Source organism: Hemicordylus capensis, chromosome 1, assembly GCF_027244095.1.
Source record: "Hemicordylus capensis ecotype Gifberg chromosome 1, rHemCap1.1.pri, whole genome shotgun sequence".
NCBI lineage: Eukaryota > Metazoa > Chordata > Lepidosauria > Squamata > Cordylidae > Hemicordylus > Hemicordylus capensis.
In genome coordinates, this window is record NC_069657.1 from 253,607,459 (window position 1) to 253,626,066 (window position 18,608).

The following is an 18,608-nucleotide window of genomic DNA, read 5'->3' on the forward strand; positions in this document are numbered from 1 at the left end:
GGAATGTGCCCTTTGCCTCTTTTTACGCTAAAAAAGAAGAGGAGTGATGTTTTGTTGTTGTTGTTTAAACCAACAAACCCTCAAAACTCCTTTAAAGCCTAAAGTATTCTTAAAATATTTGAAAGGAGAACTTCACGGCTGGTTTCAGAGTCCTACCCCGCTCCATCCCCATGGCTCTCGACTGTATTTGAAATCACTCCAATGCGGGAACTTTAAAAATAGTTTCTGGGGCGACGGAGTTTGATTTGCTTCAAATGAATTGGCACCCTTTCCGTTGGAAGTGTGATATTTCCAGAATAAATGGCTGGAAGCCGTCGGTTGCGTCTCTCTTTGAAGCAGCAGCAATAACATGCAAATCCTACGATATCCAAGACAGTGGCGATTTCTTTCAGCTCTGGAACCTCGGAATAGGGTTGAAAGCGAGGTAAAGGGGGAATAGAGTGTGTGTGGAAGAAGCGGGGTGTGCTGTTGCTCTAGCTCATGGTTGTATTCACTGGACCTACTATAAAACGGTGCGAGGCTTCACCAGGCCAAGTGGATTATGATGGTTATAGTGTGGACTATCTAACTGCGGCGTGCCTGTGTTTGTGAGAGAAGGGAAAGGATATTCTGGGTCACCTGGAGTGGAAAGGCTAGTGGCCCTCATTCAAGCAGTGAGAGGGCTAGTGTAAGGGGGCCCTTTGTACCTTTTCGGCTCCCTCTCCGTGCCACTGATAGGGAATCCCTGCCAATTCTTTCGACAGTCCACTTCACATTCAAAACAAAAACGGAACCCACCACCCAAGCCCAGTTGGCGCGTTGTCCCACCCTGCCTCCCCCTACTCTCAGAACGGAACTGAAGAGTAGATGGGGGGGGCGGTTTTAGGGGGAAAGTTAGCTCAAAATGGCTGCTGGAAGGATCCCGGGTTGGTTTTAAACCTGAACTAACGCTAACAAGTCCTTTGACCAGCTCTGCTTACAAACGGCCATCCTATTCAGCCCCGTGGCGCAAGGCCTCGAGATCTAGGTCTGTGGGTCCGCAGGGTGGCGAAGTAAGCTCTGATTGGCGAGAGGGTACAAAATCAGGAGGGTGGGGTGGCGATGGTGGGCTGCAGCTGCCATGAAGTTCCCTGGGAGAGGACTCTTGGCTGGCCCCCTCCTCCCCCACTTGGGATCTGCTCTAACCACTCTCGCCCTGTGCCAGTTAGTTTGGTGACTCTTCTTCTTCTTCTTCTTCTTTTTCTTTCAGACATCCCCTCTTCCCACTTTTAGCACTGATTTTTGAGAAATGTGAATTAGCGACATGCACTCCCCGGGAACCCGGGGTGGCGGGAGGCGACGTTTGTTCTTCAGAGTCTTTCAACGAAGACATAGCAGTGTTCGCCAAACAGGTCAGAAAAACAAATATCAACGTGGCTCTCTCTCTTGCGCTTTAATCCCTGCACTCCTCAAAATGCCTGCTGATGGTCACGAAGAAAATATATTTATTTCTATCTAGTCTCGTTTATATATATGTATGCATTCCCTCTTCATCCCCCCCCCCCCCGCGCCTCGACCCGGAATGGATTGCACCCTTCTTCCCTCCCCCAGCAACATGCATGTATGCTGAATGCCAGCCTGAGTGATTCGATGCCCCCCCCCCGCACTTCCACCCCGCGCTCCAGCCGGCCTCTACCAAGCCACTGTGCTAGGTCGCTGTCTTCCAATGTGGGTAGAAGTCTGGCTTTGAGGGAGGCGCTGCTGACGCTCGGGAGCCTATCTTTGGCCCGATGAAACTAGCTTAGGCCCTCCGAAAGTATTGTCAGCGCCTTTGATTCGCTCCTTTAAGTGTTCCTACTAAATCTAGCAGTCAGGAGCTTTGCACGAAAGGTTCCATAATGGACCCCACAGTGTAATGAAGCAAGAAGAGATAATAACGCCTTTGCATTTTCTCCTTCCATATTTCAATCTTCTCTTTTATTTCTATTCCCCCCACCCCACCCACTTCCCACTTACGTTTAGATCCGAGCAGAGAAACCCTTATTTTCTTCTAATCCCGAACTGGATAACTTGGTAAGAGTTCAAAAAACACATATCTTCTTTGCCAATATATTTTATTTGTTTTATAAAGAGGCGATTTTTAAAAACCACTCAGCGGAGGGAGAGAAAGTCGAATTTGGAGTTTTTAAACTGGAGTTCGGTGTAAGCAGAACCTCAGGGCAACCGTGCAGAAAGAAAACGTGATCCAGATTACAGCTGGGGTCTAGTAATTGAGGAGTGTTTGGTTAGCACCCAAGACTGTTTAGCTAAGTTGGGACTATACTGGTGCATTGGGAAGGTCTTTCCCCTGCTTTTGAAGTAGCTTTATGGCAAGTGGAAATAGCGAATAAGGGGGAAGCAACATTCAGCTCTACAAACTTTACCCCCCCCCATGAAGCTGTTTAAATGATTTTTTTAAAAGATTGATCACGTGCATTGGGGATGTTTCCCGCCTTGCCATCACTAAGGCTCTGATGGACCAACTTGATCGCACTTTCTTAAGGAAATGTTTATGATCCGTGTAACGTAGCCCAAAGCGGTTAAAACTAAAAAATTCGAGATCCCTTCTTCTTAAGCAACCTACAAAGCCACTGGGATTGCCTTGAGTGTTGTTGTCATAAATAAAAGCGTATATAGAAGTACCTTAGTAATAGAAATACAAGTCGACTGTGAAGAACGCCAAAGTCTGAGAGAGACAGAGACTCATGTTGTTTTGTATCTTTGCAGATGATCCAGGCCATACAAGTATTAAGGTTTCATCTGTTGGAATTAGAGAAGGTAATTCATTCTCTCTCTCTTTCCCCCCTCCCCCCGCATAACGTTGCACAAAGTTGAAGCTTCGGGAGAATTTGCATAAATGTCTTTCTTTCTGGTAATTAGTGTCAAGACCAATCATGGCGTCCATTCCTCTTCACAGTTTAATTACAATTTCAGCCACTAAAAATCTGGATCACAATTGCCCGGCCTTGTATCCCTTTTTACTATCTTTGAATAAGTAGTTGCCAGTTCTCTCTACATCCGATAATATCGGGAACGCTGATTGCTCTTCAGTCTGGTTCTCGGGGATAGTTATTTCGGTCAAGGTACTTCGTTAGTTTGCAGTTAGTTTTGTAGAGGTGTTTGGTGTGTGTGTGTGTGTGTGTGTGTGTGTGTTTTAAGAGCCATCTGCAGGGTCACACACAGGGCACAGATTGTCCTGTAACGTTTTGCAGAAACAAGCCAGAGTTGCTAGATGTGTCAGTTTCTCGTTTCTCTTGAAGAGAGTAACCCCCACCCTCTGCCCAAGACGAAGAGACCTGAGTAGTGAGTAAAACGGGTTTGCTTTTCGAATTTCCTGCAACATCCAGTCATAACTTGTAATTATTATAATTATAAACTGGACGTAAGTGTATTTCGAAGTCGCAGTGGGCTAGAAGCATAGCATTCAAGGTTCCAGAGGAATCTTATGTCATTGATAGTTGGCCTACTACTAGAGAATTGCCCTCTTGCCCTAAAAATAAACGTCTGTGAGAGGGTTATAAATAGGGGGGAAACTGAGGCACTCTAGGCATTGTATCTAACAGAAGCAAGCCTACCGATGTTGCTGTACAAGAAATAGATTAAAACACGCCCATTCATAGTGGGAAGCCTTACATGTTAGGTTAGAGTGCCTCGGAATTTAAGGTCATGGATTTATATAATGCATTGCAGTATAGTGCATTCAGCTTTCCCTACAAGGTGGTGGGGGATCCTTTGTGTCTTCACACTCCTCCCGAAAGGGGTTGCGGTGGTATAACTGGATGAAATTAAACAGTTTACCTTAAATGTCACCCATGCAGGTCACCTCTCTAATGGTCACAGCTCCGGGAGCAGATGAATTTAACACGGGTGTTGAATATGTTGTAGGCTGTGAATCATCTTGTCACTGTCAATTTTCTGAGATATCTCTATTTTGCCAGAAAAGAAAGTTATTCTTAATTCTGGATGCCTCTCGAGGGGATAATTGCAGCGTGTTTTCCCCTATTTAGAACTTTTGATGTCACAAACGGGGAGGGGGAGGGGATTGATTGCTCTTGTCAATTTCACTTAATGCGTGCTTGATTATATTTTGGTTTTGTTACCCCTGTCATAATGTAGGTACACGAATTATGTGACAATTTCTGCCATCGGTATATTAGCTGTTTGAAAGGAAAAATGCCTATCGATTTGGTGATAGACGATAGAGAAGGCGGATCAAAATCAGACAGTGAAGACATAACGAGATCAGCAAATCTAACAGATCAGGTATGATCGTCTCCAGCTTTGTAACAGCCGCTCAAATCTGTATGCAGATCGTTCACTGGGTCACTACGCCCCCTTTTATTATTTGCATATGATTAAGCCCTTTTAAGATAAATTTCCATCGAAATGAAAATTTTTGAATAATGTGGCTATTATTGCTTCATTAAGGCTTGTTCCCAGATTCGACCTGGCGGAATGAGCTTGTAAAAGCATCGCCTGCAAACTTGACCTGTTCCTTGTCGCTTTTAATTTTTGTCTTTATTTTATTTACTCCTCTTTTAATGATAATAGAAGTGTTTAGCCATGAACCGCAGACTTCCAGGTAAAGGACAGTTAGCGGGAGGAGAGGGAGAATAAAATCCGAGATAGGTGGTCCAGAGAAAGAAGACAGAGAGGGTTTGAAATCTAGCAAATGCTGGCTATTTTCTTCCTGTCTCTACGGTTCATTAGCTTGTCTTGTCAGTTTTCCTTGGCCGAACGCTTTTAGACCTCAGTGAGCATTGCTTTGTGCGGAGGCTGCCTGCTGCAAGGACGCCGAGTTTTATTTGACTTAATAGAGAAATTAATAATAAACCCGGGACAATTTCATATATGTACATTTGTATGTGTGCGTGAGTGTATGTATATATAGATATAGATATAGATATATAGCCACACGCATGCACACCCAGAGTTCGTTAGTCTTGTTTGAGATGTCTGCTTTTAAAGCCAGTGTAGGCCCTAGTCAGTTGCATGCCAGTGTGTGCATGCAGTGAGAGAGGTTGTGTGCCTGCATACACCCGTAACCCTCTCCGGAACAAGTAGCGTTTTCTTTTAAAGGGGTGGGGTGGGGTGTCGCCTTGGGCTTACTACCGGCAGTTTACGTTGAACCAAACAACGCTTCTCAACACAACAATTAGGGACCATCGCGGTTGCTTTGCTTATTGAGGTAGGAGTGCGACAGTTGATGGAAGCAACTCGGGTTCAAAGTTGTAATGATTTGATACGTCGAAGAGTCTTGGGAGCAATCAGGCTGGGATTCTAGAGGCTTCCTTGTGTGAAAAAGCAAGCTGCAGCCAAACAGACAAGGGTGACCCTTGAAGAGTCTCCTTCCTTAGCGCTCTGCTTTGCCGTTACCAAGAACTCTGCCGTGTCGAGTTGTATAGATCACCACGTCGGTTAAAGGTGCTCCTCCTCACTTCCGCATGTAGCCGCCTCCTCGCTTTGTTTGGCGGTGCTGTTGCTTAGACGTAACGCGAGAGACGCAAAGGCTACCGGGGGAGAGTGATGAACGCTGTGGTGAAGCCCTTCGTAGTTAGCAATACCTAACCTCTGTGCATGTACGCACTTGGCTGGGCATGGATTCTCTGCTGGTCTGTAATGAAACTTTGGGGACAAGAAGAGACATGGGAGAAGATGTCTCTCTCGATAGAGGGCTGGCCCCCTACACCCTGACGATCAGAGCACTTGGGAGCTGTTATAGTCAGCCTTAGATGAGGAAAGCTGGGGGAGCTGTTGTTGAATAAAAATTGTAATCCAAAAAGAAAATGGGTTTCTAAAAGCTCCGGAGTACTTGGTACATAAAGCTATTTGAGCAAATTACAAGAATCGCTTCGGGGCACGAATGAAATCAACACTTTAATTGCCTCCAAAATGAAGATTTATACCCCATTTTCCCAACGAATCATTATTTTATTAAAGTGAAAGTTAAAGAAGTGAAGTTGCGGGAGTTTTTGTTTTTTGTTTTGTTAAAGAAACGGGGGTTTGCTATTATTAATTCATTGCGACCCCCCGCCCATTCAGCTATTTCCCCATCCGCATCTCTCATTAATTTCAGTCGCAAAGATAATATAAATATCTAGCCAATTATATTAAGAGCTGGCGGAAAACCAAGTTCTTCCTTTTAAAGTTTTGCGAGTTGGGCTGGTGAGATTGGACTGACGCTTTAATGGGGTGTCTCCGAAGTGTCCCATTTGTGAGCGCGTGTGCGTCTGCGTTCTCGCAAAAAAAGCTGAACTGGGTGACGGGAGGTGGGTTGGTTAAGCTCTACTCTACTCCTCCGTTCTTCTCATCACAGTTTACACTGTGAGGGGGTTGAGCAGGGGAGCGGCACGTGTTTTGTGTCCCCCACCCCGATTGCCTTGCCTTCCCCTCCCCTCCCCTGCCTCTACTACGAGGGTCAGCTTCAAGTTCAGCTGAGAAGCTACAGGTCTTTCCTTGTGTGTTGCGCGTGCGCGCCGCCCTGCTCATTTGGCTACTCGGCAGCAAGGATAGCAAAGGCTGCTTTGTGCGTCCCCGAGATAGCCCCCATCGGGTGTGATCTGTCGCTTCTTCCGGAGGCGCTCCGGCTGTTCAGAAGCGGTATATAGACAGACACAAAAGTCCTCTCGTTTTGTTCTGAATGTGGCCCAACCAGTTTGCAACCAACCGTGTTGTGCATTGTCTCTTTGAGGCTATGCTGCTGACGACAAATGCAGATCCCCTTCAGGTGTCATGCGAGCCGCAGTGCCTAGTTAGCTAATTAACCCCTTTGTCTCTAGAGCTTACTGAGTTTCGTCGCCTTTACTTAGCCCTAGACGGTCGTCGGCAGAGCCTGGGCCGACAAAAGGCGGCTCGTCCTCCTCTCCGCCCGCGAAACGGAGTTTGGCTCCTCGGGAAGCGGGCCAGTTCGTTCGCTTTTTCTTAAGTCGCTAGCCTAAGGCACGCCGGCCCTGCAAGCCCGTCGAGCGAAGTCCCTGTTTCGGCGCCTGCGCCCCCTTCTGACGAGCTGTGTACGCTAAAGACCCTGGCGGCTGCTGTCTCGAGAGAGGCAACGAAGCCTGAAAGGGGACGCAGGCAGCTGAGCGGGAGAAGCCGGGGTGCGTGTGCAGGCTGGGCCTTGTTGCTCCGCCGGGGGATCCCGGGAGGGCGGCGCATTGGAGAGTAGGAGTAGGCGGGAAGAAGGGGGAGAGAGGTGGGTGGCGAAGGAGGCCCGCTTGAAAGAGAAGAACCAGCGGGCGTCCCGGAGGCTCAGGAGTAGCCTGGGGAGCGCTCAGAGCCTACGGGCAGCAGCGGGGAGGAGAGGCAGGCTCTGAGCAGCTCCCGCAAAGCTCCCATTAGGGTGGCTTCCAGGGCTGCCGGAGCGGCACCTTTCCAGTCATGCAAACCCTGCCTCCCCTGACCACAACGTTTTCATCCACACGACACGACGCTTGTTAGGCCTGCTGGGGGCTGAGGGATGTTTAGAATCCTGTGCCCCTGCTCCAGAGAGTGTTTGTGAGTGTGTGAAGCGGCCCTCCCAAGCCTCGCTCTGTGTTTAGGGAGAGGTGGCGCCTCAAGAGTCAGAGGAAGGAAAGTGTCCTTCGTTTCTTCTCCTCCCGTGCCTTCCTACGACTTGCTTCCCCTGGGAAGCGTGTCAAGAATCCCCGCCACTGGAAGTAGCCACGCGGACTTCTAGGGCCTTTTCTTTGGGGTGGGGTGAAGATGGCCCACGAAGGGACGCCCTATCTCCTGAAGCCGCTCGGGGAAAAGGCGCGTATATGGGTGTGTCAGGCGTTTGAGGGCAGGGCTGCGGAAGAAAGAGCGGGCATCCTTGCCGCCTTCTCTGCCGCATCTCCACGTTCCCCGGGAAGGGCGGAAGCCTGCGGAATGGCGAGCTGTTGGCACTTTAAACTGGGAGGCAGGCGGGTGGCCAGGCGGCAGTGGGAGAACTAGAAGTAGTGACGAAGGAAGGGCTCCTGCCTGGGCCTAAGCGAGGAAGGCCTCGTCCTCCGGGCAAAAAGAGTGGCAAGGAACGGAGCCTGGAGGCACGCCGAGGTCGTCCTGCGCTTCCCTTTGGCCTCCCGCTGAGGTTTAGTCTTGCCTTGACGGCGTGTCCAGAGAAGACAATGGGGCAAGTGGGCAGGGATGGGAAAGCACAGCAAAGGGAAGAAAGGCCCGAAAGAAGCCTCCCGATTGTGTCTGCTTTGGGCTGCAGCCCCCCAGAGGGGGGAGAGTGAAGCAAGAGGCCCGGGGGCCTATTCTGCGTGGAGAATTCAGTAGCCCTTGCTGGCTCTGGTATCACTAGTTTAAGCTTGTTCAGTGGTGGCAGAGAAGCTAAACGCCCCCAAACCCCTTTCACCCGAGGGACATTCCAGATTGTGGAAGAAGAGGACTTTGCCGCACACTCTTCAACTAACTCCGTGTGCCTGAGGGAATAAATAAAATGATGAAGCCAACAAAACTTCATGAAAGGTTGCTTTCAGGCATGAGAGGCATAAGGATAGTGGCAGGTAGAACATGCCATGACTTCATGTGAGCAACAATGGCATCTTTTAGTGCACAGAGTCAGACTTGCAGGTGAACTAAAATAATCGCGGCAGATCCAGAATACATATACAAATAGAATTATAGTGGTTTGCTCTGACTACAGCTTTACTCTTTGAGCCACTATTTGTAATTAATACACTAACTGAGGGAAATAGTTTTATTTATTATGTTAGGGTGCTATGCTGAGGTAGTGTTTTTGTTAGATTCTGCTGTTTGGCACTCAGAGGCTAAATTATTCATTATGAAACTAATCTTGATGACTTGTTTGTAAGCAAATAGAGGGTGGTTTTTTGAATCTACCAACAAAATTGTCCACCTTCAATGTTAACTGCTGATCTGGTCTGGAACTTGCTTTTTATTATTAGTTGACTCCACACAATTATGGACTAAGATACAATGCTTTCCTCCCCCTTCCTCTACTTTAAATACATGTATTTTAGAAGCAAGCCCCATTGGCTTCACTAGTACTTTTTCCCAGATACATGAGCTTAAGAATGGGTTAAGTCCCATCAAGTAAAAGACTTTTAAATTCAATCTTAGTTCTGCCTGAGTAAGGAGTGAAAATTTGGCTTTTCATTTTTAAATAAAAGGGTACAGATTATACTGTGAATGCACTGGTTGAGTAGCATATTTCTCAAGTATGAATGGAATGGTCATCGACCAGACAAAAATACAACACAATAGATAAGTAGTAACCTTCAGCAATCATGATTCTGCATATTTCTCCAGTATGATTATTGCTCTGTAATTGACTTACTGCTTTTATCTCTGTCCATTTGATAAACTGTGTTGCATTGTAAACTTAAAAAGTTTGGGGCATTTCTGGAAAAAGGATAAACTTCAGTTCTAAGTGTATTTACCTCACTTACATTCAGTGGAACTGCACATATATTCAAACAAAATGCTTAGATTTACAGTTTAGCACCTTGAACCCAAATGTGTCACTTTATAGTCCAATGTTCATCAATTATATTTATTTACATATAATATGTTTAGGATTTAAGCGCTAGAGCTATATTATGTCTGTAAGCACATCAATATTAAGTATGTAGGCACATTTCTGTTTGTCTAAAAAGTATATTCATAGCCTTTAAAAGGAATCACTCTTGTTCTCTCTTTCATTTCAGAGATACTAGTTGTTGATACACCTAGTTATAAGCACTTGAATATTTTCAGAGCAAGTTTTGGCATTACATAGGTTGTGAGCCTAAAGCTGTAACAGTCTGATCCTAAACATGTTTACTGAGCAGGGTTTTCAGAAAATAAATTGGGAGATTTGCTTCTGAGTAAAAATACATTGAATAGGACTGTAAGTTCATTTTGGAAGTAAATTCCATTAACTCCAAAGGGATACAGTGGGTGAACAGATAACCATTTATCAAGTGGTAACTTACCACCATGTGTATGTAACCACTTGGCAAACTGTAGCATCCATGTCTGTAGCATCTTGCCAGGTGGCAAGAATTCTATGACTTGCTGGGTTTCTTACTTGGTACAAATGTGTGATTTAATTCTCCTTGCCATTTTACATTACAGAGGACTGGCTTACCAAGTAGTTGCATGCATGAGAAATTATAACTCAACAAATGATAATCTGTGTTCATGCTTACTTCTAAGTAATTGTGTTTGGGATTAAGCTGACAAATGACCTGTAAACTACAGATTTTGAGTTATAGAAGACTAGCTTTTAGAGATTAGTACAATACTATGGCACCTTCAGGAGACCAACTTATTAATGTGTTGTTGTTTTTAAAAGGCAGTTTAATCAGATACATGAACTGGATCCAAACCTATCTGGTGTATGTTGAGTGAGTAAGTGTATCACATACACCCATACCTGCCTGGATTTGTGTGGATTAGACTTTACTGATTTCAGCCTTAGGTTCACAACCCAACATGTAATGCCATCCATGTTTTGAGACTGGATTGTAAAGATGGTAGTCTATGAAAGCTCATGCAAAAATAAAATAGTCATGCAGCCTAATCCTGTGAGTATGTACTTGGAAGTAAGTTCCACTGAGTTAATGAGGCTTACTTCTATACAGGTCTGTATAGGATTGCAGCCATAGCATCCAAGGTGTCAACATTTATTTTTTGTAAGCTTCTAAAGATGAATATCACTGCTTCTGATGTAATGCAACTTCTATTACTGGAGATAAGTTTCATAATGATTTCAAAGATAAATCTAGAGAGTGAAATAACAAAACATAACATAAACATATAATATAAACAAAGAACTCTCCACCTTTCAGCTGAGGTATTTTGACTTATTGCGCAAAGCAATAAATCATATAGAAGTAAGTTTAATAGATTTCATCACAACTACATTCTGCATAAGTGTGTTCAGTATTGTATTTCTGATTGCATAATTTTCAGATTAAATAGGTTAGATATCTGCATGATTTAAAAAATGTTCAGAAATATAGAGAAACCCTTATGGAGCTATTTCTTGTTAATAGAAAAAATTATATAATCCTATGCTCTGTGGCCACCAGGAGTCAAAACCGACTCGACAGCACACTTTACCTTTATGCCACCATTTAGCCACCTAATGGCACAGTGGGGAAATGACTTGATTAGCAAGCCAGAGGTTGCCTGTTCGAATCCCCACTGGTATGGTTCCCAGACTATGGGAAACACTGCACAGGAGATGGCAATAGTAAACTCCTGTATTCTACCAAATATAACCACATGGCTCTGTGGTTGCCAGGAGTCAACACTGACTTGATGGCACACTTTATTTTACTTTTATGCAACCATATACTAAGAATAACATAGCTTATCTGTAAATCACAGAATAGGGTATCAGTTTCTTAGATAATCTAAATATGTTGAACTACTACCATGGGACTCTTTTTGCTGTAAAATCTAAATCTCAGGTGCCATGGAGTGAACTGTAAAAGATTATGATACCTTTCAATAATATGTATACAGGTATCTTTTATAGACTAGCCTTTCATAGAAAGGTCCTTCTCTCCCATGCACATGTGTACGTGTGTGCGCATGCATGCACACAAACACATAAATCGTGTTAGCATATATGGAATTTATTGAAGCAACAGGATTTTTTTATGTAAAATAAACTTGAACAAATATAAAATAGTAATGTTTGACAGAATAATAATTTAATCTTCATATGCAAGCCAATTATGTATACAGAAACATAAATTGAGCTTGGCTAACAGCCAGATTCCTATAGGGGCTAGCAGGGGTGTCTGTGTATGCGTGTGTGTGCGAACAACATAAAAAAAGACTTCCTGTGAGTAGGTCTATAATTCAACATTATTTGATTGCACTGTCAGGGAAATTGTTGAAGGGATAGTAAACTGATACAAGAGTCTGAGTTATTTTTGTTACAGTCTTAAATGTTTGCAACTTTGATATGTTAGATGGCTGTAGATGGGTTATGGTATCTGACATACATTCATAATAAAGCATTGCATTTAGGTTGAAATAGGTTATTTAAAAAGGGGGAAGGGGAAAAATCCTCCATCCCTCTCTTTGAATTGTGGATGAATAATACCTATTTTTCCTTTTAGGTGGCAGATTACTGGGAAAATAGAGCCTTTATACCCTGATCATAAACTTGTTTATTGTGTGTCTCATAGAAATCAACGGAACTATGTTCATATAGTGTGTTTTGGGTTAGAGCACTACTTTATTATCAATCAGCTTTAGTTTGCAATCCTAAACATGCTTATTTGGAAGTAAATTCTGCTGATGAGTTGCACTTGCTTCCAATAAATACATTTAGGACTGGAGTATCGAGCCAAGTATTTTAGCTCAGCAAGGTTGAGATTTAGGTTTGAAGCCAGTGGGACTTCCAAGTACTATAAACATTTTTGGATCAGGATGTATGGAGTTATAAAACAAAAAAGCTTATCAGACAATTGAATGTATGATTGAATAGTTTTTTCTTTCTGTGTATCAATGCAATGATAATAGATTCACAAAATAATCATCACCTGCTAAAACTTGCTTTTGCAGAAGAATGTATATGTGATAGGATATAGTGAGCAGTTGTGTTAACATACAGTTTCATAGCTAGAACCTTGTGCTGCAGTTGTAGGTGTAGCAGATGCACAAATGTTCTGGATTTGAATCTAGTCCCCATGGATGTCAGGATTTCTGCAGGTGTGTATGAGGTTGAGTTAAGCAAGCCTGAAACTGCTATTTAAATGCAATTTGAAAATTATGATAGTCTTAAATATAAAACAAAAATAAAATTGTTGGTTGCTTCTATTTGTCTTCTGATATTTTGGTCAGCATAAATGCGAAGCAGATATTGTGTTTTAGAAGGAGTGCAGAACTGGAGTAAACTTTGGAGTATATTTGTGGGTTTGTGAAACAGATTAAAACAAAAATAAAACTGGTATTTATTGCTGTAACTTCAGTTTAACTTTTGAAGAAGATTGCTGCTCTTGAAGTTGTGACTCCTTGCCATATTTAGGTGCTCTTGCTATTTGATAAATTTGCTAGCATATTAGGTATCTGGAACAATTTGATTAATATGTAAAGTTATGGTAGTGCATTTCTTTTAAATCTGCTGAAAGTGTATGTTTACATAATGTGTATAATTTCTGATGAGGAGTTTCAATTGGACTATGGTAACAAAACTGAAAGTCTGTTTAAATACAGTAATCCAAATGTGCACTATTGAATATTCTGAGAATGTTGTATGTGTGTTTGTGTTCTTATGCCAGCAGCCTTTAAGAGAAAGTAGGCACATACACAGACACACTCACAGAGCCTAAGCAAGTGGGTGTGATATTTATTGCATTTGGTAATTTTTTCAGTTCATCAAACTATAGCAATAGCTCCTTTTTAACTGCTGAACACTAAAAAAAATGGAATTTCTCACAGTCGTCTTGATCTCAAGATGCATTTCATGTGTAAACAAGACACATTGTTTCCTCTGAAGCTTTTAAAAATCAGGCTGCAATTCTAAGCATTCTTACTCAGAAGCAAATCCCATTGAAACCAGCAGGACCTACTTCTGAATAAACCGTAAATGTTGGGAGTTGGATGTTATTAACTGAAATGTATTTTGTGAGTCTTCCAAATAAATGTGTTGAGGAACAGGGGCCACATTGTAAAGTTCAGCCAAACATAACATCACACATGTTCTTTCTATGTGGATGTGTTCATTTATTACAGTTACATACTTTGTAAAAACCATAAACTGTAGACTGTTAAAGCAAAACCTTTTGTGCTTTTTAATCTTATAGTTGAGTGTGTAATATTTACTTCAGTGTTGACATTGCTAGCAGCAGCATGTATATTGTTAGGTAAAATTCTTAGTGTGTCTTGAGTGTGTAGTTCTAATGTTCTAGACTTTAAAAAAAAATCATGTAACCTTACTTTGAAATACTTTTTTTCCCCTTTTTGGTAAAATACTCCGAAAAGCCCATACATTGTATTTACTGTGTGGAATTTTTTTTTGTCTTCTAGCACAGTTGCAATGTAAATGTTTTTAATTTTACATATATTTGCGTCCAACTAAATAAAACTAAAGTTGACCTTTGTGAATTTTCCTAATTACGGCTAACAGAAAGCAAGACAGTTTTGTGCTTTGTACTACTTTCACAGTGTCAATCCCACTGTGGGCAGTGGTCCCACTGTGGGCAGTGGGGCTTACTCCTAAGTGAGTGTGTTTTCAGAGTGCGGCCCTATTGGATTCCCCCCATTTTATATTGCTAGTAGTTGATCATCGATTTTTATTGTTCCTGCTCACTCCCATCCTTGTAATAAACTTTTTTTGTATATTGATGAATACTCTATAGCCCAGTGGTCAGTAGAAATATTTTTGTTTTCAATAGGCTGCATATGAAACAATTGTATACGAAAGTAACTCAGGCTTGTAAGAATATGCCTTTCCTCCCCCACAAGTGTCCCCATGTTTTAACTCCTTATGACTCTCCTGCTCTTGTTGTTTAATTTAGAGCTGATGTATAGGCCATTGGTTTGAATTGAGTTGTTTGTGTGCCCTTTTATATAGAAGGAAATAAATTAATGCAGAGAACTTAGATGAAACTAAAACTCTTTGCCATGTGTTCAGTCTGCTTTTTAAAATTTAGCTGAGATCACTGGAAAATCTCATTATGATCTATCATGTCTAGTTAGGGTCTGGCATCTGTTAGTGTGTAGTGTGTGAATTCTTGACATGTTAGATCTGTATCAGCTTCTTCAGACTCAACATGTCAAGTCTTGTTTGTTGGTTGTTTGGGGGTTATTTTACTTATTTTGGTTTTTGAGTTATAGGTTTAAGTCAAGATCCAGAAAGCTATTTTTCTCTGCATGCTTTTCATATTATCTTTAATAGAGCTTCAATTTGAAACAGACTTACTCAAGAGTAAGGCTCACTGAAATCAGTAAATGAATAAAATATGCTTCATCCTATGTTGCATTGTCAAATTTGCAACTTAGTAAATCCCAAATTCTTTACTTGGAAGTAAGTCCTGAATTTCTTAGTAAGGGTTTAGGAATCTATCTTCAATTGGCTTAACAAAGTACTTCAGCTGAAACTGGGTTATAGATAAGCTCAACTGAGTCATGAAGTCATGTACTTGGAAGTAAAACTGACTAATTCCAGTAAAATTATTTCCCATTAAGTTTTCTGAAGAGTGCAGCCCTACTCAAGGGAAAAGAAAACATGTAACTATGATAAAAGTGTTATTAAAGTAGTATGAGAATTGCTATGTATACTAAGGATCAATATACACAGCCACTTTTTATATGGTGGAATTATCATGAATTGACTTTTCTGGGTGATCTTGTCTTAGTGAAGCATTATTCCGAATTCTCCGCTATGTGCGAAGACTGCAACTTGATATCTTGGCTCACCCTAAAATATCCTGGTGCAGCCAAATTTTCAAAGATTTTTCCAAAATGTGATGACATCTGAGATTTAGGATAAAATAATAAACCATACTGCAATATTTAATATGGTTTAATGCCTAAATGTGTATGGATCAATTTTATTAAAGCTGCAAGACAGAATATGTTCACTTGACATTGACAAGATATTTTAGGTATGTTACAATTGTTCTAATAATTTGTGCACAAATAGGTACTACGGTATACTGTATTATCTTAACTTTGAGTTTTTTGAGCTATATATAACCCCGCAAAAGTTTGGCTAGTGTTCCTTTTATTTTTCAGATAAGTGTGAGGCTACCATATATCTAGAAGACAACTGTAATGAAACTGTTCAGGAAAATACAACTCTTGATTAGTTCATCATATTGAAAATAGTCATGTACATTGGCGCAATACTTATGCCGCTAATTATTATACTAGTATCACAGCACAATTCGCATGCAAAGGCAGACACAGAGACACAAATGTTTAGAGTCAGGGTGTATATATAATCCTCAAAGACTTTATCTGTAGTTTTGCTAAGCTGATGCTTTTAAAATTAACATGGCATTTAACACCAGCTGTAAAAATCAGCCCAGCTAGACTGTATAATGATATAGCTCAAAGACACAAGTTTATTGCCTAGAGTTGCTGTTGTACTGCTAATAGAGAGAAGCCAGGAACTGAAGAAAAAAGAAATTCACTCACTCTGAACTTCCATATCCCACTGAACAGAATTACCAGTGTGGTGCAGTTGACTTAACTAAAAGTTTTTATATTTGAAATGGATGCTTTGTACATGCCACTTGTTCTTTTTGATTTGTCAGAAAAATCAGACATGGAAGAAAACAAGTTTCAATTACTGTCCTTTACTTTCCATTCAAGCTTGCTGTGTGGGAGATATCACCTAGTCATCTTCTTTTCTCTGTATAGGGATTGACCCACATTAGACAGGCCTTTTTGTGAGGGTGGAGTCAGGACACTAGCTGTGCTGCAGGCTGGTCTTGCAGCCCAGTGCATGGGGGAGGGGGACAGGGACATGGTTTTCACTTTTCTCTCCCCCTCCTAACAAAAGCCCTGTTTGCTTGTAGAAATGTGAGGGCTGTGCGATCCTCAGGAACATATTGCTACAAGTGAACAGGGCTTTTGCTGGGACATGGAGAGAGGTGAAAACTGTGTCGCTGTCCCCTCCCCGTGCACTGGGCTGCAAGACAAGCCTGCAGTGAGCTATGTCCTGACTCTGTGCATGGGCAGAGCTCCTGCTCCGTTCTCTAAAGCTGTGGATAATGTTGGTCATTGTCTATGGTGTAGGTTGGGTCAAAGCCTTAGGGCTTTATGGGTCAAAATGGAATTTTGCCAGGAACACTTGGAATTGTGCCAAGAGCATGCACTACACCCAGTGAAGGCACTTGAATACTAGTGTAATCATGTGCTCTTGGTGACTCATCCTGTCAAGAGGCAGGCCACAAGTGCATTCTTTGAAAAGTGTTTGACAGCTGCTGTAGAGTACATTGCAAGCAGGGTGGATTGATTTAAAACAAGTTTCCCACTGATACTTGTTCACACACGTTTTAAACAATTGTGCAAATCTGGACACTAAATCATGTTAATTTACAACTCAATAGAGTCTTGACAACATCTAGGAGAGTATACTCTGTGTAATTTTCTTTAGATAACTTGATTGTTACTGATTTAGGAAATAGTATATAATACTTTTACCCATTTTCTTCCAATAAGTAGTTTTCCTTATGAAGTTTAATTCTTACAACCAGACCCTGCATCTCCTTGTTGCACTGCTTATGCTTGATACATTTTCCTTTTTTTTACCTAGGGGAGGAATTTCTTCAAAGCATTCCCAAATAGGGTCTCTTATGCTCAGCTATGGCAGCTTTTCTATGACAACATGTGGGGCAATATATGAAATGTGGATACTGTCTTCCCTTTTCAAATCCACTATTTCTTTCCACTTCTCCACCTCCTTTCCTATATTGTTTCTCTTAACTTAGTTCTCTGCCTGCTCTTGGCCCAGCCTACCCACAATAAGTGCAACACAACAATCCTATCCAGCCCATATCTGTGCAGATGTGACTTTACTTAGTAGCAGACTAAAAGCCTCGAGTTTTCTAGAAGTAAGAGTTGGTAGTTATTGGGCAGACTAGAACCATTTTCATGAGATAAATGAATGCCTACTTTTGGTAGGTAACTCAATATGTAAGTGTTGGTGTAGTATGTTTGTGATGAGATTTAATTATGGCTATGCTATTTTTTACATGAGATTTTGAAATTTAGTATTTTATTTACATTTTTAAAGAACCAATTTAAATAAAAGTGATTTAAAAATAATAATGTATGTTCATTCACCTTGATTGCTAGTCATATACATATGTTATGACTGTGGTATAAGATCTATCCTGCAGATACATTCTTGGAAGTAAGTCCAATTTAAATCATCAGGATTGTTTTCAAAGAAAATGTATTTAAGCATATGTAGATCTAGATAAAAGTGAACCAGAAGAATCTGTCATATGCTTTGAAACAGTAGGATGGCTCTATCTTGCAGATATCTTACTATTTTGACCTATTTATTTCTTTGTGATAAGTAGTAAAGGGGGCTTGGCATAAACTTCCTTTAGTGCAAACTAAATTAAAATTTCAAAGTGCTAAGTACAGATTCCTTTGATTTATACACCTGCAGTGAAGGAAACAAAGATGTTCTCCACCATATGTTACCATGTGTATTAATCACAGCTTGTGGCATATGATCCTGTATGTAGACATCAAGTAGATGCCTTTCGATCTCTAAACAATTCTTCCATCGGAGGTGGAAGGTATGGATATGTTAGCTCATGCAAGTATCTGAATAATAATATTCTGTATGACCTAAAACTAATAGGGGTACACTTCAGCCTTGCTCTAGCATTCAAATGCTGCTCTGTCTCCAACTTGCATGCATTCAGTTGAATGCCTGAATTGAACCCTTGCATGTATAGCTGTATGCTCGGGGCTCTGTTCAGGGGCTCAGTAAATTTGCATAGATCAGTGGGGTGATTTCCACTTTTCATGCATTCATTGAATGTGCTTTTATGACTGAACAGGGCTAATGTAGAAAACAAAATCTTATGTGAGTTACATGTGCATGCTGCACGGTGATCAAAAGCATGTTGATTTTTATGCAAGCCAAATTGGTGTCAGTGGAACCTGATTTTATTTTTCCCCCATATGTCTTT

At 41.7% G+C, this 18,608-nt stretch overlaps 1 protein-coding gene across 2 annotated transcripts in view; it reads left to right on the forward strand.

The window, feature by feature from the left end:
* MEIS1 (Meis homeobox 1) overlaps window positions 1-18,608 on the forward strand; it is a 206,849-nt gene that overhangs the window by 4,019 nt on the left and 184,222 nt on the right. For both annotated transcript variants that reach the window (XM_053284453.1, XM_053284454.1), the window contains exons 3-6: window positions 1,229-1,370; window positions 1,981-2,031; window positions 2,725-2,775; window positions 4,114-4,260. In XM_053284453.1, the coding sequence (XP_053140428.1) occupies window positions 1,229-1,370; window positions 1,981-2,031; window positions 2,725-2,775; window positions 4,114-4,260 (391 nt within the window). The remainder of the gene's footprint in view (window positions 1-1,228; window positions 1,371-1,980; window positions 2,032-2,724; window positions 2,776-4,113; window positions 4,261-18,608) is intronic.